Source organism: Asterias amurensis, chromosome 1, assembly GCF_032118995.1.
Source record: "Asterias amurensis chromosome 1, ASM3211899v1".
NCBI lineage: Eukaryota > Metazoa > Echinodermata > Asteroidea > Forcipulatida > Asteriidae > Asterias > Asterias amurensis.
The window spans coordinates 14693227-14716994 of NC_092648.1; the positions used below are offsets into that span (position 1 = coordinate 14693227).

Below are 23768 nucleotides of genomic sequence, written 5' to 3' on the forward strand. Positions count from 1 at the left end.
ACCTTTGAGTTGCTAGAGCAGATGTCTTACCACTAGACCACTGAGCTAGCCTGGTGGCTGGAGGAAAGTACTGAGTATACAGTGCCTAATACACGTCAGTGTGTGGGTAAAAACAATTTATAATCTTTACCCTTGAGGCATAACTAACATCTAACGACATGAAATGCAGGTAAAAAAGGTTAATGATCATACCGCACAGCACATTTTGGCTCATTTGTTTGACTAAAAGACTAATACTATTTAAACTGATGATAAATAAAATACAGAAATGGGAACTACAGATACATGTATAAACCAAAAAGACAACAATTTTTGTAGGGTTGAGAGAAACAAATAAAAGTAAAGTATACGTACCACAGAGAGTATGTGATGAGACATAGGGAAGAGCAGTGTAGCTTCTTGGATGCAGTTCTTGGCCTCATTGGACTTATCCAGACTCAGATAAAACTCGGCTGAAAACCAAAGCAAAATGTTCTCATTTTGGGTGGGCAGGATCGAACGAACAAATTCTATCAACATAACATACAATCAATGATATGCAAATAGCCATAGAACTGATAAAGCTTTCATGAAAAGTAAACCCCCTTGTTATAAAGAGCACTGCTATAAAGATGGTTTTGCTTATAAAGAGTACATTCTGAAGTCCTGAATCTCATTGCTGATTTGTGTTTCTTTGTGTTTCTGTCCTGTTATAACAACATTCCTTTTATAAAGAGGTAAGTTGGCCAGTCCCAGTGACTTTGTTATAACCAGTGTCGACTGCTTACAATATCAAGACATACTCCAATGTGAAAACCAAATATACTCTATTGTACACTAAATTGTTTTTTTATATAACCTAACGATATAACAACTTTTAAATTTGAACTACGATACACAATTCTATTCTAAAAAACTCAATCAATGAGCCCCCCCAAAAAATAAAATTAAAATATATATATATATATATCAAAAACAGCAGCAGAGATGACTTTCCTCCGACAGTCACTCACCAATTTCCATCCAGATCTGGGCCTGCATCATCCAGATTTGTTGAGAGCGTCCGTGTTTGGGGATGGAACTCCCTTCGGAAGATGCTATTTCAGAGAGGGCGTGCTCCACGCGGGACGCAGCAATGGAATTGTGAATGGAGCCTGGAATGGAGAAAATTAAGTCAAGGAGATTAATAAAACTGACAGTTCTTCAATTCAAGAGTGTGAGGATAAGTGCTATTCGTCTCTGAAATAAGACACAGGCAGGGTAAAAAGACTTGTCAGAAATGAAAGCCATAGATATAATGACGTCCATGACAGAGATTTGATTGAACAGTTTTTTTCAAAGTCATAGTAAAGACATGTGCAAGTCAAGTTACCGGGTATATACAAATAATGCCAAAACACCTTTTTGTATTTGTAATTCAATGAACCAATGCATTAAGTACAAGCCAGCCATTAAAAAGGCCAGATAAATAGAACTAAACAGCAATACGTATCCTACCACCGACCCTTGAAATTCCAGATTGAACCAATGTTAAGGGTGGGTTGCAGGATAAAATAGAGTGAGGTGAAGAAAATGGGTTAAGTATGTCACCAAAATGCATTATGAAAAGGATCTGAAACAGAGTGTACTGGTCCCAATTTCATAAAGCTTTTTTAAGTAAAAAAATCTGCTTGGAACATTTCTTGGATGAGCAAAGAAATAACAGGGTACCAGTCGCAGCAATGGTAACTGTATGGTGTTCTGGCTGGTAACCTATATTTGCTAAGCAAATGTTTTTAGTGCTAAGCAAGTTTTTGAAATATCAGGGTCCATGGTCCAATTTGTTCTGCTGCTAAGAGGTAAAGACTGCCAAGAAATCTTATTTTGCTTTGAGAGAAAACAAAAAGTGCTGGTTGCAACAACCTTATTTCCATGGTATTTTGGCCAGTGACGTTTCAAAGGACACCAAGGAAATGACATGGGGCCACGGAGGCAATTGCCTCCATGATGTATCAGACTCTAAAATGTAAGTTAAATGTTCACCATGCATCCCAAACCCTAGCAATTTCAAATCATGCACATAAATAACGGGGAGAGTATACAACTTCTAAAAAGTGGGAACAAGGAAGTGAGGGTCTCCATGAAACCAGAGCAAGGCTAGGTGACATAACAACTCAAAGACATGGTGGCTGAGGGTGTTTTTTTTTTAAGGTGATGACTTACTTGTACTTTTTTTCCATGTACTTACTTCCCCCCATGGTGTTAAGAGAGAAGTGTTTACTGTTATAGAGGAAATAAGAAATGCATCAATCTTGGATTTGAAGAAAATTCAAATACTTCTTTGCTAAGGATTGCTTTTTAAAATCATAGCTTACTGTGTTTGTATAATTTGTTTTTACCCTTACACCGATGTAATATAATATCGGGACTAAGAACCTAATTTCTATTACACTTTATTCTTAGATGGATTAGAACAAACGAATGATGCTTTTCTAATCTTGCAATGTAACAAAAAACAATGTGGCTGAAACAAACAGCATTTCAGACGGAAATATTTTTTATTTACAATAAGAATCAGAATCGACTTTAAACCTAGCTACATTAAGAAATCTTGCCGTTTTCCCCTAACCAAATGCAGTTGAGAAATATAGATTAAATGTTGCCCTGACTTTTACTCGGCAAGTCTGCTTGTTTGTTTGTTTGTTTGTTTTTTTGTTTAGATGATCTTCCCCTCAAGGGAACTTTGCAAACTCCCAAAAGGGGATATACACACCAAGCTGGCAACAGCCAATCTCTCTCATTACAATCATTGGCATTTCATTTGTTTCAAACAGCTTTTCAGTAGTTTGTTTCTTTCTTTTGTTTCCCTTTGTTCCCTCTTCCCTATGTTCCTGTTTTCTTCTTTTCATGCACTTTGAGCACCTTATTAGGTGGATATATGCGCAATATAAATTTCCTTATTATTATATTATTATTATTATATTATTGGTTCAACATCTATTTCCTTGTTGCAAAGTTTTTGTGCTGCTGTCGTATGTCCGTAGTCTTTATTTAAAGTTTGCTGTTTTTGTAGTGTGTTTGTAGTTGCTGGACACCTCTGAAAAACAGTGTTTCACTGAGAGGTTTCCTCAGGGTAAATAAGAAATAAACAAATAAACATCTATGATGATTATGAGTTGCACAAATCAAGAAATTGTGATTCAGTAACTAGATGACAATAGTTATTCTAGTCATTGTAAAATCAGCGGTTAGCTTGCCTTTTTAAAACATGTCCTGTACATGTTCTACAGTTGTACTAACCCAATCCAAACCAAACACTCATTGTACCTTCAACAACTGCCAATGTACAGATGTACCCTTATCTTGTTCTATCTGTTTAGTCAAACAGTATTCTGTGTAAATAACTACCTCCTATCCAAAGTGCAAGCCCTGTGTTGAATCGATTCTCTCAATCTCTTGACATCAACTGATCGTTTTGATCTTGTAAAACAAATAATGGAGGACTCTTAAAAATACATGATGTTTGTAAACTGCCCTAAAGGTGAACTATCTGCTGGCCCACGCTACGTCGGTAAAAAAAAGTGGATGATACCCATGCCTTCGTCCTTACGGACTGTTAAGGGGGAAAACCCTGTTTCAGCCCCAGGAGTAGGTGGCAACGCCGTGCCCCTGGTGGCAGTTGATTTGGGTTAAGTGTAACCCTCACCATGAAGTGGCTGTACAGCCTTATGAGTTGGCTGGTCTCTCATAAAATATATATATATATAAAAACAATTGCAAGACAAATGTATCAAGTTGAGCAAAATCGATCATAAGCCATGTACATTAGGCCACTGCAGATTTTTTTTTTTTTTTTTTTTTTTTTACTTGACCCTGCATGGTCGATTTTTTTTGTTATTCATTACTAATACTTACAGAAGAAATACGTGTGAAATTATAATGAAAAGGTCCCCAAATAAAAGTCACCCGCCAATAATTGTAGTCATCTACAGGCAGAAAGCATCATTTTGAAAACATGGGAAACATATCCATTTAAAATCAGGCAAGTATTTTGACATTGCTAAAATATAATTAAAAATTGTCAGAGCTTGAGATGACGAGATACTAACAGTAATTATTGTTTTCATTTGATTTATTCTGGTTGTGAAGCCGAGGACTCTCAGAAAAGCAAACTTAATCACAGACCAGGGCTGATTCTTTGCTCACGGTAAGCAGAGCCATGAAATTGGGCCTAGTTCGAAGCAAAGTTTGAAGGAACGTTACAGAATTGGTAAGAAACAAAAATCGTGAAGATCACAGATTTACATAAAACTTACACGGTCTAATAATGATGATAGTTGAAAACATCCCTTGAAATATTTCTGTCTGAAATGTCATATTTGATGAGAAATAAATAATCTAACTTCGCATTTGGAGTTTATCGCTCAGTGAGCGTTTTTTTTTCATTTTTATTTTGGCATCAATACAATGCATAATTTGTAATGGTTTTTCACTATTCTCTTGTGACCCAGATGGCCGATCGATCTCAAACTTCTACAGGTTTGTCAGTTTATGTATATGGTGGATTACATAAAGTGCTTACACTGCTAGCAACTGTTTTGTTAGCAAAAACCAACTCTGTAATATTCCTTTAATAATCAGAGATAATAGTAACTTTAGGGGTGGTCCACCATTTCAAATAATCGTATCTTGTACTTTGGGCAGCCAACACCTATGAACAGGACTCTACATAGACACTGTGTTTATTCGCCGATAATCTAAAAGCCATCACAGATTAAGCGCAGTGAGTGGCTTGGCCAACACTTTATTGTCAGGATTATTACAAAAGGAACAACCCAGTTACGTTCCTATTGGACCATTGCCCCTTAACAATTCTTATCCCAAGTTACAGGGGACAATCGGCCCTTTATTTTGCTACTGTAACCATAGTCATATTTTCTGTGTGTTTAACAACCATGACTGTTGATTTTCATTATCCTAAAAAGAGGGCAGGCTATTTGTTTGCCCTTTTTAATTTATGGTTTATTTAGGCTAGCTATAATCGAACTGGTGATTACTGTCACTAAGGGTGCTACTAAGGATGTCCTATACTTCAATTGACCCCTTGCATGCACGTCACACGCGGCGACTGTGCTACGCTCACCATGTTGGTGGGCAATAGGTTTTCATGTAAATGCTGCGTCGCCTAAAATCCGCTGAATAACGCACATTGACATTGCCCACCAGTGGTGCATCCAAGATTATTTTGATGATGACATCAGGTGAATTGGGACAATACATGATGATGCAGAAAGCTAGCCGTAGCCATAGCTGTAACTGCCAACTCGGACACAGCCTTACTTGAGCCCTTCTAAGGCCATGTCCAAAACCGCGACTTCGGCTACAGCTTTGGCTAGATCAGCGCGTCAGCCAGTGATGAAGAATAGGCAGACGCGCGCGATCTAGCCATAGCTGTAGCCCAAGTCACCGTTTCGGACACGGCCTCAGCTTGAGTTCTAGCTTAGGCTACAACATTTGTTTTGAAAATACAAACTTTGGGAGCGGGGCTTCAGACAGGCAGGCAGATGAAGCCAAAGGCTAAGCCCAAGGCATGGTTTCAAAAAGGGCCTAAAAGCCGTTTCAAAATTAGCGACTGTGGCTACCTTTAGCAACAACCGCAGCTGCTAATTTAGACCAGCCATTAGTTTGGATGAGGGAAAAAATGCTTAAGTTTTAGAGGTCCTCCATGCAAGTTTTTTAATATGTTGGATATGAGGGGTCAACACATGTGAATACTTTTTAAATGCTTTTGGTACACCTTTTCATTAAACCAACTCAGCAAACAAGTTCTTGAAACAATTGTTTGATGAAGATGCGCAATAGCTGCAATCTTAGTTTACACAACGCTGGATTATTGAAGTGTTATGGGGGCAAGGTAGGGGCAAGATCGTAAAAAAACCAAAACAAGATCTAAACAAAAAATCATGATAACGATTGGCAGAGTCCCCCTTATTGTGCAGATGGCAAAAGTTGAGAAAAAATACAGACTCACTTTACAACGAATAGACATATTGAAGATTGGGCCCAACAGGCCTACATGTAAATGGTGTTTGAAGCTTTGCATGGTGTGGAGAATAAGAGCAACTATAAATATAAATATTAACAGTAAACTTGCGGGTACAACCATGGGTAAAAACTCTTTTGAAGGAGTGGTGGCTCTGACAAGGGCCGGTTTGGTCTCAACGTTTCGAACAGTATACTCTGCTCGTCTTCAGGAGAAGACGAGCAGAGTATACAGGGCTACATTCTTATTTCCTTGAATGGCAAGTTAACTTCTTTCATGAGGACAGCTAAAGACATATGAAAACAATCTATTCTGATTCGGCCCATGAGCTCTAACCTTGATTTTTCTACATGTACAAGAGTTTTGTTACTGCATTGTAGATTACACACATCTTGTCACTTACTTAAAGGAACACGTTGCCTTGGATCGGTCGAGTTGGTCTTTGAAAAGCGTTTGTAACCGTTTTTTATAAAATGCATATGGGTAGAAAGATGTTGTAAAAGTAGAATACAATGATTCACACAAACATGCCGCGAAATTGCGTGGTTTTCCTTTTACCTCGTCGACTAACACGTCGGCCATTTATGGGGGTCAAAATTTTGACTCCCATAAATGGCCGACCATGTTAGTTCGCACAGTAGAAGGAAAACCACGCAATTTCGAGGCAAACTTGTGTGGATCATTGTATTCTACTTTTAAAACATCTTTCCAACCATATGCATTTTATAAAAAACGGTTACAAACGTTTTTGTTTTGACCAACTCGTCCGATCCAAGGCAACGTGTTCCTTTAAGCCCTATCCCTTAATGTTATTCTAATGTGACATGCAACTTACCTGAGTCCCTGTCACTGTACTCTGATAGATGTATCTGGGCTGCACTCCTCTTGTCACTATAAGCTCTGTCCGTACGCCCTGCACCATGACTTGATTCATCACTTTGTAGGAAAAAAAAAATCATAATTGTTTGATGTTTACAGTTAGGGCCTTTGATAATTTAGGGCCTCATTACATTAAAAGTCTATCAAAACAGAGAACAATCATTAACAAAACAATGTTAAGTAAAATAATGAAAAGGACTGAAATGATAATGGAGTAAGGAATTATCAAAAGCCTTACATTATCAATCAATCAATCAAACGTAACTTGTATAGCGCCTAAATCAAAAGTTTGCTCAAAGGCGCTGAGGCACAGAAGAAATAACAAGTCATTGATGGTAGGCCTCCTGAAACAAGTGGGCTTTTAGAAGTGTCTTGAATGTGTTGAGTGATGTTGTGTCCCTGATGTGATTGGGAAGTTTATTCCAGAGTTTGGGTCCATATACCGAGAAGGCTCTATCAGCAAAAGTGATGTGACTTGTTCTTGGAACTACAAAGTATGGTGAACAAGAGCTGTTAGATCGAAGGAGTCTCTGTTCAGCACCAACACCATTACATTGAACAAGCATAATTAACAAAAGTTAAAACCACTGTTGAGCATTGCAGTTTGTGGTTTTGCTGTTTTTTGCTGTAAAAAAAAGAAAACAGTTCTGTATCCAACTCCATGTCCATGAACATGAACAAGATTTAACAATTTGTTTACCCCTTTAAAGACCAACGATTCCTATAGTGGCTGCAACCAAAGTATCTTGTACCTAGCTTTTTGTTTTCTAGAGGCAGACACAATAAACTCTGACTTTAGACAAAAGTCTGAAATTTCTCATCCCTGATGAAGTGTTTACAGACAGATGTAGTTTGTTTTGATCTCTATGGAACAAACTCCCCCCTAAAATCTGACAAATCACTACCTATTCCAGCTTCAAAACCCATTTGAAAACTTATTTTTGTGCTTAACTATACTCTTTGCAATCTGGCTTCGGCATCTCTACTGCGCCAGGAGTGTCTTTTAGACAGACATGGCGCATTATAAATTGCCACTATTATCATTTATATAATTATTATTATTTCCTACTTTTGTGAAGCTTCAAAGGTTCCTTTCCACGTAGACAGCATTGTTTTACATGTCATCAACGCCTCCTCGGGGCCGATCTGTAATTCCTCCAGTTTAACCTTAGTGAACAGCAGGCTAAACAGAGAAAGACATGCCAAGGTTAGACTACTACAGACCCATAGAATGGGGCTAAACTGCATAAGGCAACTAAAGGTATTATACAGGATTGGTAAGGCCAAGTAAAAAAAGAAACATGTTTAGCATCCGGGTTTCTCAAAAAAAGGAAGGAGGGGGGACTTTTTATTTTATATTTTTTATTTCAAGATGGCCGCCATTCTTTTTAAAATGTCAAATATCCACTGTTTTTTCTACTGCTCAAACACACAATACATAAATGAAACTTTTTGGTCAAGACATTCAGACAAGACATTCAGATAGTTTTAGCTGAGATCGTTTAAAACAACCCTTCTAGAATTGCAACGGTCGTGGGTTCGAATCCCATCAGAGTAACATTCCTGTGATATTTTTTCACAGGACTCGGGAAAGTACCGAGTATACTGTGCTCACACACATCGGTGTATGGGTAAACCCCCCCCCCCCAAAAAAAAAACCTTATTTCTTTTATAAAACCCTTTTTTCATAAAAAAAAGAAGAAGAAAAAAAGGAGGCGGCCTCTAAAAAGAAAGCGGGCAGGGACCCTAAACATGTTTCTTTTTTTACTCGACCTAAGAATAAGAAACACCATTGTCTTATTTTAGTCTGAAAGTTTACTGATTCAGAAGTTCATACTAGAAGCTGAACCATTTTTTTCTGTGACATATTTTAAATTAAATAATACTGGAGGAAAATGTAACTGAAAATCCCCTATAATGTAAACAGCTCCCAGGGCTTGAAATTTGAGGAAACATTTACAAGACCACAGGGCTTGCAGCTTGGAATTTTTACTGGGCCGAAATTTTTTTCACAAGATGAGATTTAAAATGACAACACAGTTTTAACATAAACTATATTGTGGGTAAAAACCAAAATTAATATTCTTTATCCCCGATGCAAATTTAACATCTTTTATATCGTTGCGGTACCCGCTGCCAAAACATAGGATTCGAACTGCCTCTAGCTACCGGGCAACCTCGGTAGTCTAGTTGGTAAGACACTGCTCTAGAATTGTAAGGGTTGTGGGTTCGAATCCCACCCGAGTAACATGCCTGTGTTTTTTTTCCACAGGACTCGGGAAAGTACTGAGTATACAGTGCTAACACACATCGGTGTATGGGTAAAAACAAAAATTAATATTCTTTATCCCCAATGCAAATTTAACATCTATTATATTGTTGTTGTTGTTGTTGTTTTTTGAGAAGAAAAAGACTGTTGCATTTGTCTTATGGGTTTCAAGTAGACTTTGGTACTCAACATAATTGAAAGATGTTCATCAGAATCAAAATTTAATTGAGAAAAATGTTGTTTAATTAAGATTGAAAATCATTTACAGACACATTTCTCTAGAAACCTACTTGATGTTGTCAGGAAGCTGGTGACAGGCCATCTCCATTAAGTCCAGTGCTTCTCTATACTGTTTCTGGGATGATAGTAGGAGGGCAAGCAAGTGCAATGAAGGAATGTGGTCACCGTTTAGTCTCAGAGACTCTTGTACCTTCAGTAGGGCTTCTGGAATCTAAATATAGAAGATTGCAACTTATAGATGTGAAAATTGCAGTAAAGATGATTTTTGCTGTTACACCAATGTGTGATAAGCACTGTTGGTTGGTCAGGTCAGTCAGGTCAGTTAGGTCAATCAGATAAATCAGGTTGGTCAGTCAGATCACCCAGGTCAGTCACTCTGGTCGGTCAGATCAGTCAGTCAGGTCTGTCCGGTCAGTCAGGCCGGCAGGTTGGTCCTGTCAGTCATGTCAGTCATGTCAGTCAAGTCGGTCAGTCCGTTCAGTCCGACCAATCAAATCATCAGCAGGTCAGGCAGGTTGGTCATGTCGGTCAGTTAGGTCAGTCAGTCAGTTAGGTCAGTCAGGGCAATCAGGTCGGTCAGGTCAGCAGGTCAGTCAGGTGGGTCAGTCAGGTCAGTTAGGTCAGTCAGTCAGTTAGGTTGGTCAGGGCAGTCAGGTTGGTCAGGTTAGCAGGTGGAAATGTCAATCAGGTCAGTCAGGTCGGTCAGTCAGTCAGGTTACTCAAGGTTATAAGGTCAGTCAGGTTGGTCAGGTGGGTCATGTCAGTCATGGCCATCAAGTCAGTCAGTCAGTAAGGTCAGTCAGGTTGGTAAGGTCCATCAGGTAAGCAGGTTGACAGGTCGTTCAAGTTGGTCAGGTCAGCAGGTTGGTCATGTCGGTTAGGTCGATCTTGCATTGAACATTAAACACAAATCATTAAAACTGCCCATAAACAGTTGAAAGATAGTTTAGTACCATACCTGTCTAGAGATGGCTAGTTGCATAGCAATGTGGAATAGAACTAGATGATCGTTACTGTCCAGTGAGTGGGACTTATTCAGTGCCGTCAGAGACTTCTTCTGAAGCTCTTGTCTCAAAGTGTGGATTGTTGCTGTAACAAGAGTGTAAACATCACTGATTAAAATGACTAACTGTCAAAAAATTGTTAAGAACTTTATAAACGAAACTGACTAGCACAAAGAACTTTGTACAGCATGTTACAGTTTTTTGGTCTAACTGTAAAAAAAACCCGAATGTAATAAAATTAAAAGGAAACAATGGGTTGATCAACTAGGGAGTTAATTGTTAACACATTGATGACACGTTAATTGTTAATAGCCACCTTAAACAAATAGAAAGATGCAGCTTATCTGACTTTCAGAAGGTCACCAACAAAAACCCAATGCATCTTAACTAACAGTGCAAAAAAACATGTCGCTTTGTTCTCATGGTTATTTTCCCCCCCGGAAATCACGCACAGCGGGTATCAACCCCCCTCCCTCCCAGTGAACAGTTTGTGAAAAGTCTGACAATTGTGAATGGCTGCTTACCTTCGTTGGCTTTTAAGGCATAGCCTATGCCAAGCCACATGTAGCTCCTTGCACTAAACATCCCACTGTCACCAACTGCAACAGCCTTCTCAGCAAACTCTATCCCTTCAGTTATCTACATTGAAACAAAATGTACAGAACTTAAGCAAGATTGTCATTCTGGTACATAAAAGTCAGACACATTCTTTTCTTGTTTATAAAAACTCAAAGAGCTTGAAGGAAACAGCAACATAACATTTTCAGCGGCATCCCATTAATGCGACCACCTTTTGAAATGAAATGTCCACATGTTAGTTTGATTGTACACATCTACATTTATATAGCATTAAAGGCAGTGGACACTATTAGTAGTTACTTAAAATAATTATTAGTATAAAACCTTACTTGGTAGCAAGTAATGGGGAGAGGTTGATAGTAAAAAACATTGCGAGAAACGGCTCCTTCTGAAGTAACGTCGTTTTCCAGAAAGAAGTAATTTTCCACAAACTTGATTTCGAGACCTCAGATTTAGAAACCTTCGTGTGACAAGGGTGGTTTTGCTTTCATTATTATCTCGCAACGTTCATGACCGATTGGGCTCAAATTTTCACAGATTTGTTACTTTTATGCATATGTTGAGATACACCAAGTGAGAAGACCGGTCTTTGACAATTACCAATAGTGTCCAGTGTCTTTAAAACAATCAAACTTCTCAAAAAAACAAAAGGTATTCTTTGCCTTGAATCTCTTACCATATTGAGTTTTTCTAAGCAGAGCTTAGCAGCTTGCAGCAGCACAGATACATTCTGGGGTTCCATCTTCACACATTCACGCAGTACCAGCAGGCCTCTGGAATTCTACAACAGCAAAGCAACAAAACAAAAAAATATAAAAAACAGTTTCTTCAAAAATATATTTTAACTTTCAATACTTAGCCCCCAGTAAAACTAAAAATCCTGGACAAAACTTGAAGGAACCTAGAAAACCATAGCCTAAAGAATTCAAATATTAGCGATAACTTGTGACTAAGCAAGCCATTGCACCAGACATTCAAATCTAACTCACAAGTGGCTATTTGAAGATTCAAAACAGCCATTTATTTTATTGATTTAATCACTGCCAATGAACAAAAATGAGCACCTAAATAGAAATTTGGTGTTTAACAATCAAGTCTCACTTTGGTATCCATAACAATGCATTGTTAGTAAAACCATACTAGGGAAGGAACAGTCTAACTCACCCTTCCAGCACTGATAAGAGCCAAAGCAAACTGGTGCCACATGTGGAACTCACGACAGGAAAATTTCATTGTTCCGTCCAAAACCTGGTGAAAAAACCCCAACATTAAACAGATCAGACCTGGGGCTGATATCGCAAAGAGCTAAGATTGATCTTAACTGTGCATCAATAAAAATTTCTCGGCAAGTTGTGACCTCACAATACAAGTCACTATGGTAGTACTGTGATTTGAGAACTCATCTTTGTGAAATCAAACCCGGGAATCGAATTTTTAAACAGTGTGACATAACAGTTTGTTTAGCAGCTAGGATTGGTTGGCAGTTCACTCTTTCTTCTCTCACAAATGCTACTATCTTTTGAATTGAAATTTTCATAGGGGGTTATTGTATATAATATCTACATTTATATAGTGTACAAGTTCAGATCCTGCGGAAGTCTGCTAATGAGCCTCCCAATATCTACTCTCTACTCCTCATCTCACTGCCGGCGCAGACAAGGTCGTCAGCGCCTTCTTTACGCAGAGTACATCGCAAGATTAGTGTCACATGATGTCCTGCTCTCCCCGCTGGAGATCAGGAGACTAGGACACGACAGGATGGAATAGGAAAAAGTTGTGTCCGCCTGCTGTGCAGCCGACTGAAGATGATAGTGTAAAATCAGTCATACGGTTCTAAAAAACCAAAGGTACACGTTTCTTTAAAAACGGGCACTCAAAACAAAAGGAAATCAGTAAAGACACTGCATGTCTGTTACTTACATCTGCAAGCATGTTGTACTGGACCCTCCTTGAAAGTGTTATGGCAAGTAAGTCATAGACAGCAGTAGCATGAAGAAACGTGTGCTCTCTACTCTGAGAATGCTCTTTAGAACGACTCAAGACAACATCCCGGTTGACCTGAAGAAAAAGGTGAAGAAGAACCAATAAAGGTCTTTAGTACCTTGACAGAAATACATCCATTTCAAGGTTCTACTTCTCATCTATTATAATAATAATAAATAATAATAGAACCATTCTTATATTGCGCATATCACCGTGAGGTCCCTATGCGCTGTAAAAGGAAATCAACAATTATTGTACAAAGTAAACAGATTTGTTTTTAACCGGGTTTTGAATTGCTCTAAAGTCTCAGCGTGTTTGACAACCTCTGGAAGACTGTTCCATAACTGCTGCATATTGGAATAAGCGGGAACGTCTGACTTGGTTTTGATAACTGGGGGAGTCAGAAGGGATTTATTTGAAGATCGCAGATTTCTGGTTGTTTTGTACTCCTGAACTAAGCTTTGAAGATAAACAGGGGCAATACCATGGATACATTGATAAGTCAGAACCAAAACTTTAAAATCAATTCTAGCCCGTATTGGCAGCCAATGTAGATCCTTAACAATGTCCGTTATTATAATATACCTGAAGTTCACTGATGAGTAGCAACAGCAACGCTTCTTCCTCCACACTCTTGGGTATAAACAGGCTGTATAGTAGTAAAATCAAAACCAATTTTAAATTACTTCCTGAATACCTCTCTACCTCCAGACCACCAAACTTTGTTGTGTTTTTTTAAAGCAAAAGTTTTCTGTTAGATTATCAACAACCAATACAATCAAAAACCTGCACGTCAAAGAGACATTTTAGTATTCCTGAAACTTTTGAAACGTTATAGAAAAAGAAAATTTTCAGAAAAGTAGTTGTCAACCTCATTAAGTAAAATGGCTTGTTCTAATGATCCATTGAGAGTAAGTACAGAGGAAGAGCTCTGTATATTTTTTTACAGAAATGTTAATCACTCAAAGTGGACAAAAGTGTCAGATAAAAGTTATAGAATGATCATTAGAATGACGAGAATTGTTTGGACTGACGGAGAGCAGGTTCTACGAGGCAGTGAAGAATTCATCTTATCAATCAATACTGACATTGCATAAACAAAGCCAAGCAATTAGTGTCAAAAACAGTTAGTCATTCAGTGCAGGCCACACAATGCAGCAAGCTATATGGTTAATTTGAATGTATCCTCAATCAGGCAGATGTCATAAATGGGCAGGTAAGCAGGTGTTGCATATTGGCAAGTGTTGTAAACGGGCAGTTGTTTTCATTTAGGCAAGTGTTGTAAATGAGCAGGTGTTTCAATTTAACATGGTGTTGTAAATGGTCAGTTGTTTCCATTTGGGCAGATGTTGTAAATGGGCAGTTGTTTTCATATAAGCAGGTGTTGTAAATGGGCAGTTGTTATTCATTCGGGCAGATGTTGTAAATGGTAAATGTTAAGACTGAAATATCTTTGGCTGCGGCTGTGTAGGTAGTCCTTCTGCCTGCACTTCAGCCCTGCTGTAGAAGCCAATGAGCCAAAGTTACAGCCAAAGACACTAGATTCCCATTGGCCTCTCAACAGCTTCTGTTCTGTCCACATGGGAGTTAAAGTCCATAATTTCCTAGATCCTATAGGGTTGATCTTTAAACTGAGATGAGGCCTAAATATAGAGGTCTTTTATCAACAGAATTGTCAGTTATGCTGATCTTTGTGGGTTACCTTACTTCACAGAGCGTCAGAAAAGCATTTTGTTCATTTTCAAAGTTTTAGGGGAGCCAAAAGCCATTCCAATGCTACAGCTTCTAATCAACATGAAGCAGGATTTGGAATTTTGCATGGTGGAAGTATAACTATGTGAGGTTTGCGATAGCAACGTGTGTAAATCTCTTTCTGAACATGAAGCAATGTACACATTTATTTCTTCTTTTGGGGAGCGGAGAGGGAGGGTAGATACCACTGGGGCATCCCCTGTGAGTGCCAGACTATATTTCTACCCAATTGAAGTTAAGTGCAGACTCATGTTACAGCATAAGCAGTGCTGGACAGACGATCAGAGCAGTATATTAACATGAACGCTAATGCTTAGAACGACAACTAATGCTTAGTGTGATATATCTCAATATTAAAAAGAGTCAAGGTATCCAACCACCACATAGTATACAAGAGAGAGTTAAAAATAGACGGGATTCTTAAAGCATGAGGACAACATTAGTAATTGTCGAAGACCTGGTTCCAGTTTCATAGAGTTGCTTAAGCACAAAAAGTAGCTTAGAACAACATAATTGTGCTTACCAGAATAAGGTTAGATAAGAGTATGACACATGTACAACTTGTAACTGGCATTCTGCTTATTTCTGCTTAGCAGACAAAAGCTATAGAATTTGGCTCAGTACCCATTATATAGATGAAATAACAAACCTGTTCAAATTATTGAGTCACAAGGAAAACAGTGGAAAACCTCTGATTTGTTTTCACTGTTTTCAAACAACGAGTCTTTAGTCTCGCATGATCAAAACTAACTGTTTCACTCATTTCTCAAAAGCTGTAGCATTTCAAGTAAACCAATTTTCAGGGAACTTTTCCATTCGACCATGACCATCATTATACTGGCCCGGTGATTACTAATTTGTTTCCATCTTACCAATGTTGTGCACACCCTTTATAAGAGGAGAAAAATCACACTGTATAGACCGTATTGAATATAACGTCACCGTTCAAATATCTGCTCTACAAGATATGGCGTCTGCGAGCGTGTGCGTGTGTGTGTGCGTGCTTGTGCCGTAGAAATCAAACCGGGAATGCTGCGTGTTGCATGTTTCTTTGACGTATGCGTTTAGACGCGCAGACGGTTTGCCCTACAAGATGGCGACTTTCATAGCAAAAAGGTTTAGTTCAATACGGTCTATTGTGAATGCTTCTGGGCCTGACACTAAACCAGAAGGAAGCACTTTTAAATTTCAAAAATCAAATCAAATTAATCTTGAAGAACAAGTTTTGAATATCTTGTAAATTCTTGCATTGAGTGACAAAAAGTGCTATATACACCAAGTTGGTGTGTGTTCAACCTTTGGACTGAAGTGTTCAAGCACCATGCTAGAAACTGTTTCAAAAATCAAATCAAATTAATCTTTAAGAACAAGTCTTGAATATCTTGTAAATTCTTGCATTGTGTGACAAAAAGTGCTATATACACCACGTTGGTGTGTATTCAACCTTTAGACTGAAGTGTTCAAGCATCATGCTAGAAACTGTTTCATTTATTAAAAGGAAAATATTAAGTCTTTATAAATTTTCTTCAAATGACATACACGTGTCAAATAAGATTGAAAAACCAAATCATAAAAAGGTGGAATTAAAATATGAGGTGGCAGAATAGCCTTAACCGAACTTTTTCAAACAAGAACCAAACGTGAAATATAAGTCCATACAAAAACAAGTGATAATGCACAAAAAAGCAGACAAGCAGTGGAACATTCAATGAAACACTGTTATAATAAATAGCACCACCACCAGCACCAGCAACCAACCAAGAGGTGAAGGGGGTTTACATAACCCACTAAGGGGGAACTTACAGATCATCAGGACAGTGGCTGGGACGGCTGCAAACATGGGAGAGATAGGGTTACAAACCTTCATTTAAACTACATCAGGGATGAGATTGGATGAGAACATTCCTGGAAAATGGATTGCGTGTCTGAGTCCCCCTTAATCTAGGGAGATAACCTCTTAGATGTTACAATTCAGGAGGTTTACAGGGGTGCGTTTTGGCGACTGTAACCGATAGCTGTTTCAGTCACTGGCCAGTCATTAATCAATGGTCAATTCAACCAAAATGCACCCCTTACTCTGTCAGGCATAATATTTGGACCCTGAAAAAAAGTAGGAACATTTTATCGAGTACAACGGCTACTCTACATATACCCATGCGGCGTGTTTTGGGTGTCAATAACTATTTAGGTAATTGGCCAATGAATAACTAACGGCCAATTCAACCGGAACATTTATTGGTTACAACCGCCAAAACGCACCAATGGTGTAAGCTTTCATAGACATTTCAGGCTATTTAATCCAAATTTTTTCTTATTTTTCCCAAGGCTAAAACACGGAAATCAGACTGAAGTAGAAAGAATACCATGACTGCTCTGTGCATCACCAGAAATGCAAAACTACAGATTTGGGACACAATGCAGACTATTTGTTTCTCCCTTTGGTGATTGCTTTACTCCTCAAAGAAAGCTTGAAGGCTCAAGGAGGTTTTGAGGGAATCCTGAAATCAGAAAACATCCTGAGAAATTGCATGCCTGTTACATTCTTGTCTCTGTTCAAGTCATCAAAGACAAGCATGATGGGAATCTAATTTTCTAATTTCTACGGACTATAAATTGGTTACTTCAACCAGCAGACAATGTTCAATGCCATACATTCTAAATGATGGTTGAGCTTCATACATGAATTATCAAGTTCATTAGACCTTATGCATTGATGTGATACAATGTAAAACGCACATCTATTATACACACAGCAAACAGGATGGGCCAATGCGCAACCTTGTGTATTTTCAATCTAGGACCAATGGTTAACTAGTGGTTGATTCGCAATGTACAAAATTGAAAACTCTAGTCAGGTGCCAAGGGCACCTACTCAAAATGACGCCATGTGCATAAAGTCTTAATGGGTAACACGGACACTTCAATGTAATAAATAAAAAGCACAAGTTATTTCAGATTTGTTAAATGCAAAAATAAATCAATGTTGCACTTTAAATAATGCATGAAGGTGGATAGGTTCTGGTTGACCAACTGCAGTCGGTTTGAAAGAAAATAAGCAAAGTAGTAAAAAGCTTTGGAACTGAGAAAAAGAAACAGCTGCTAGAAATATTCTTGAATATATGCGACCTCAGACAGGGATATCATTTCAAATGGACTGCTTTCAGTACCAACTTCACAAATGGAGGCTTTCATTAAAAAAACACTAAACAATTTCTGGTAGTAACCCATTCTTTTGGAATAATCTTAAAAGGAAAAGTATACCTTTGGTTTTTGGAACCATTTGATTGTTTCAATCCTATATAAATATAGATATATACAATACAACCGGTGAACATTTTATTTCAAAAGGTGGTCGCGTTTTTTGAGATATCACCCGAAATCCGGAGCAGTTATGTACATGCAGGAAGAAAAATCCGTCAATGGAATACACAATTTGAGAAACTTTACCATCAGTAACGCCTCTCAGATTCAAGTTTGATACGCTTTATATACTTTTGAAAGCTGCTGTACATACAACCATTTAAGTTTTATTGCTATTAATTTTAGGAGGTCGTTTCCAAACGTTTACCTTCCCTTTAAGATCCTGTGTTGAGAGAAGAAAAAAAGAAAAAAATGAAAGAAAATAATTTGATGTTTTTTATGTTACCTCTCTGTGGTGTACATTTTTGGCTTGAAAGAGCCCCTGGAGCTGACTGGTCTGAGAGATGAGAGGGATGCATTGCCTGCTCCTCGAGATAGAGAACCTGAGGTACTAGACCTGTCTTCTGCAGTCTCTTTCTCAGTGAGGGGCGGAATGTATCTGTGCTTACAAACACCTGTAGAATAAAAGATCAATAATAGAATATGTTTACGAAGAGGAGTAATTTTTTAGAGAGAGCATGTTCAGGGCTTGAATTTGGCGTAAAACTTTAGCTCAAAATGTTTATTGGACTAGAATTGATTTTACAAGACCAGAATCTTAATAAGAAAGAGCTTTCAACATGTGAATTGTTTTGTTCTTGAACGAGCAGTAAGAGAAGATTAACTCATTTTCTGTTAAGGGTTAGTTTATTTTGATCTTAAAGGAAATTGTATTACCAAATTCAAAGTCAACATTCTTTCTATTAAATATATTACACAGTGAGGTATTATTATTCAATTCAAAAACACAAGACTGCCGGACTGGTGCATATTTTCAAGAGGTAACTTGGAGATGGCCTCATGAGAATAGACCAGCATTTCTTCCCTTACCTCTGAGGAGTACCTCAGCCAGTTCTCTGGCCATGGTGGTACGGATCCCCTGGGATGTCCGTGCCTCAACAGCCTTCAGGATCTGACGGAACCGGCTAATACCTTTATCCAACTTCCTACAAAACAGAAAACACCGATAACAAAATCAGTCCGAGGGGAGAATTGTACAGCAGTTTTTTTTTTGTCACCAGGGCCCAATTTCATAAACTTCATAAGCAGACAATTTTTCTTACACATTTTGTGCTTAGCAAAATAGCAGGATACCAGTCACAAAATGTACATGTAATATGACATTATGGCTGGTAACCTTATTCTGGTAAGCATGATTTTGTTGTTCTTAGCTACTGGGCCTAGTAGAGCTGTCAACATTTGCATCTTGCAATCAGAGAGATTTTGTCAAGAAGTTCCAACAATAAGGAAAATGTTTCCATTATCAGGGCGATTGTCAAATCTATTCTTCAGAACATGGAAAGATAGGTTTATTTACAGGATACTTTCTGCAGAATCCGGAAGAGTTGACAGCTCTGCTGACACACATGCAAACTAAAAACAGACAAGAAGTTCGGGTATTTAAAAGTATATTTTTCTCAACCCCGTTTAACTGCAGTGTTATTAGTTTCACATAATTCAACTGAGGCTTCAATCTGGTCGTGTTTTAAGTTCTTCCTCTTCATACATGGTAACTCAACCAAGATTTAGAACCTCTCGCTATGGTCACCATCAAGCATGCATCTTGATCGGTTTTCCGGAGATGCCACATTCTAAAGCCATGGCCCAACTTAATAAAGCCAGTAAGCACAAAAATTTGCTTAGCATGGAATTTCTTCCTTAATAAAAACAGGATTACCAACTGAATTTCCATGTGATTTTCAGGATAAGCAAACAACAGCTGAATGCCAGTAACAAGCAATATGCAACAAATTAAAATTTGGTTGGTAATCTTGTTTTTATCAAGGAAGAAATTTCATGCTAAGCCAATTTTTGTGCTTACAGGCTTTATGAAATTGGGCCCATATTATTACAAATTGCCAAGCAGAAGAGAACCCTTTTTCAGCAGCCATTGGTTACCAGCCAAAAGTCATGATGTGTATTGCTCAGGACCCGTCCCCAGTTAACCTTTCCTAAGCTCAGGGGTAAGAGTCATTGCAGACAAAAAGGGTCTGAAACAAGGATCCAAATTTTAGGAATTATTTTGAAAAAGGGCATTTCAACCTTTTGATAACCCCTGGAAATATATATTTTAAGGAGCTTTTGGAAACAGTATCCTCATAGCCGAAGAAGTAGATCAAAGAGCAAGGATTTCTTCCTGAGGAAAACAACAACTTTTTTTTTTAACCAGGCAAACATAAAGCTGTCAGAATTCAGATAAAAGAAGTTTCGCATCCCAACCCAAGCTTCTAACTCTGATGAGATTTATCTTCTGACAAAACACATTAAGTCTAGTACTCAGGATCCACTGTCAGGATCCACATTCAATGCTTGAATCTTTACCCTGCTTGTATATGAAGTAGTGGAGCCCTCTGCACTGCCGTCTCCAACACTGGACCGACGAGATTGCCGCTTCCGCCCAGGCTACTTGTGGATGACAGCACCGACCCTGCTCCACGACCTTTGTCGACCTCCTGCATAATGTATCATATGATTACATCCAAGCGTCAAAGAGTCATATAATTTGGGTACATTGGAAGTAGTGATCTTGAGTTCCGAAAGTTGTCATAATCATGAACATAGTCTTTGTTTTCAATTCCTTTCAAAAATAATGTGTAGGTATCATTAAAAATCCGTTAAGGATAACAAATGCAGGCATGATATTTGGCACTTGAAAAAAAAAAAGATGTAGGACTTAAATAGTAACTGGGCTGACCTGGATGTACATATAGTAGACTTTTACAACCATTTAACTCAAATAGGAAGAATATCATGGCTGCAAATTTAACATGCAGTCTTTTTTTTATTTTTATATAAATTGTTTAAAATAAAATAGAAAACAAATTTTCAACTTTAAGTTATTTTGACCTTAGCACGCACAATTTGAAAAGAAGTCAACATTTTATATATTTTATACTAAATGGGCCATTCATTCTATATAGTCTAGGCCCAATTTCATGGCTTTGCTTACCGTAGAATTCTGGGCTCAGTAAGCGCAGTACGCAGTGCCATGAAATAGGGCCCCCATAGAAATAGAACCCGGAGAACGCTGAGGTTGGCTGCCCTCTGTGTCGTCTGGGGATGCGGCGTATCGATACCGTGCGATACGCGTGTATGGCAAAATGATCATCGCGTGAGACGCGTGTATGACAAAATGGAAAAATATATGCACACATAGACCGTATCTAGTGTGTTCATTGGTCAATGATGATGTCATTGTATGGCAAAATATTTTGCCACGTAACAAAAATGGCGTATGCGCGTCCATAAAAATAGTCTCACAACGAAACCGCACGCACAATGAGACACTCAGCGTTCACCGGGTTCTATTTCTATGAGGGCCCCTTATTATTCGTACTTACCTGTAGATACAGCAGAGCCATATCTCCAGCTTTCTCAAAGCAGAATACGATATCCTCCTGGATCCTCTCCATCTCTGCTTTATCATTAATGGAAGATAAAAGATTCTCCTTGCACATTCCTGGCAGGGACAAAAAAAAAAAAAAAAAACGGGAATAAAAGCTGCTCAGAAATTCTGTTTTTATAATACAAGGTACATTTTCTAGTGAGGACTCCTTGGAGGGATTGACTGAGATCCTTCCTCAATTCTAAAAATGCTAGCACCTATAGGAAACTCTTAAGTCCAGGGGCGGATTGCACCAAGCGGTCTTAAACCAGTCTATGCGATATAGCCGGCTAACTTGAGACGCGCTTAGACAGTCTTTAGTTATAGACCGATTGCAATAGCGCGGTCTATAATTATAGCCAGTCTTAAATCTTAAGCCTGCTCTGAGCTGGCTATAATCGGTCTTTGTTTTTTGTTTTTTAAGATGGCGCTGCATTTGTTGGTTGTAGATGATTTGATACAAAGAGCTCTAGGATTATATTTTAGAAATAGATTACACCCATGGGAGGCATTATGATGATATGATCAAGGTGATTGTATCGTCAATGTATGTTCCCCAAAGTAAATGATACAACTCACAGATTTGATATTCGATGATTTAAACCAAAGCAATAAGAACAATGCCGTACCACCAGTGCCTGCAGAGTGCTAAGTATTATGGGACATTTGTTCGTATTTCATTACTTTTCACCGACTTATCTAAGACCGGCTTATTGCAACAGGCTTAATGACTGACTAAGCTAAGACCGTCTAAGGCAGATAGCCGGCTATAACTGACTGGTCTTAGACGGCTGACTAAGACCGTTTTATTGCAATCCGCCCCAGCTGTTGGACTTTGACTGTGGCGGTATGCCTGATCCCATGTGAAGTATAACAAATCAAAGAGAATCAAACAAAACATGCAGTTGGATTTTGAAGGTTTTGGGTGGTGGGTTATTGATTATGCCAAACTCCAGTTTTTTGTAGCTAAAATGTTTTCTGGACCATAATTTGTGTACAAGACCAGGGCCCAATTTCATAGAGCTGCTTAAGCATTATTGCTTAAGCTAAATAAAAAAACTTGCTTACAAAACAGATTATCGGCCAAGACTCCACTCAATTCTTACGCCAAGTAAACAACAGCTACATACCAGTCACAAGCAATGTATATGGTATGACATTTTGGCCAGTAACATGTGTAAAATAAGCAAGCTATTTTTCGTGCTTAAGCAATCTTTTTTGCTTAAGCAGCTCTATGAAATTGGGCCCAGAATTAAAATATGAGAGGAGAAAAACCCCAACATATCATTTTAACTGATTTAATTTACACTAGCACTAAGGGAAGATTCATCTCATTGTAAATTGAAAAAAATTTATCAGACAAAATAAATCAACATTTGAAGAGTTAAACAAAAAAAATTACTTTGAACCTTCCAATAATATTTTCTGCCCAGCTCTAGTCAAATCAACTTTCAAAGTGAAACATTCAAATTACCCTTAATGGCAAACGCCTCGGCCACTAGCTTGAGTCTTGTACAAGACATGGCTGACTTTGTCGTCTGCTCCAGCTGGATTTTCTCAAACTGCTTCAAGACGTCTTCATATTCACCCAAAGCATATTGTAACTTTGCCAGGAGCAAGTGAGCATCCAGACGCAGTACATGCTGCAGGTAAAAATATGTTAATGTTTACTTCATGAAAGGTAGGGTCATTCATCCATGTAATGCTGACTTACAGGCAAAAAAATATCAAGAAAGATACCATAAAAGTCACACGTGAAATTTTAAGTTTAAAGACAGTGGACACTATTGGTAATTGTCAAAGACCAGTCTTCTCACTTGGTGTATCTCATTCTCAACATATACATAAAATAACAAACCTGTGAAAAATTGAGCTCAATTGGTTGTCGAAGTTGCGAGATATGAATGAAATTTAAAAAACACCCTTGTCACACGAAGTTGTGTGCTTTCAGATGCTTGATTTCGAGACCTCAATTTCTAAACTTGAGGTCTCGAAATCAAATCCGAGGGAAATTACTTCTTTCTCGAAAACTACGTCACTTCAGAGGGAGCCATTTCTCACAATGTTTTATACTATCAACCTCTCCCCATTACTCGTTACCAACTGAGGTTTTATGCTGATAATTATTTTGAGTAATTACCAATAGTGTCCATTGCTTTTAATACTGTGTCTACTTGTTGAGAAAACAGCAAATAATTGTTAGAGTATTTTCATCAGCCTTGTTGCAGTCACATTCGTTTTAGTCACTGCTACAAAGTTCAAACTAAGTTACAACCT

General features: G+C 38.2%; 1 protein-coding gene across 2 annotated transcripts in view; it reads right to left on the reverse strand.

The window, feature by feature from the left end:
- LOC139946836 (tetratricopeptide repeat protein 7B-like) overlaps positions 1-23768 on the reverse strand; it is a 32038-nt gene that overhangs the window by 2241 nt on the left and 6029 nt on the right. Inside the window, exons 3-19 of one of the 2 annotated variants that reach the window (XM_071944561.1) lie at positions 22966-23134; positions 21448-21566; positions 20429-20559; positions 18938-19053; positions 18354-18522; positions 16511-16537; positions 13541-13604; positions 12893-13030; positions 12137-12220; positions 11649-11753; positions 10918-11032; positions 10348-10478; positions 9440-9600; positions 7950-8063; positions 6837-6937; positions 993-1133; positions 355-452 (exon numbers count right to left, since the gene is read on the reverse strand). In XM_071944561.1, the coding sequence (XP_071800662.1) occupies positions 355-452; positions 993-1133; positions 6837-6937; positions 7950-8063; positions 9440-9600; positions 10348-10478; positions 10918-11032; positions 11649-11753; positions 12137-12220; positions 12893-13030; positions 13541-13604; positions 16511-16537; positions 18354-18522; positions 18938-19053; positions 20429-20559; positions 21448-21566; positions 22966-23134 (1983 nt within the window). The remainder of the gene's footprint in view (positions 1-354; positions 453-992; positions 1134-6836; positions 6938-7949; positions 8064-9439; positions 9601-10347; positions 10479-10917; positions 11033-11648; positions 11754-12136; positions 12221-12892; positions 13031-13540; positions 13605-16510; positions 16538-18353; positions 18523-18937; positions 19054-20428; positions 20560-21447; positions 21567-22965; positions 23135-23768) is intronic. The other variant, XM_071944570.1, reaches the window with a different exon arrangement.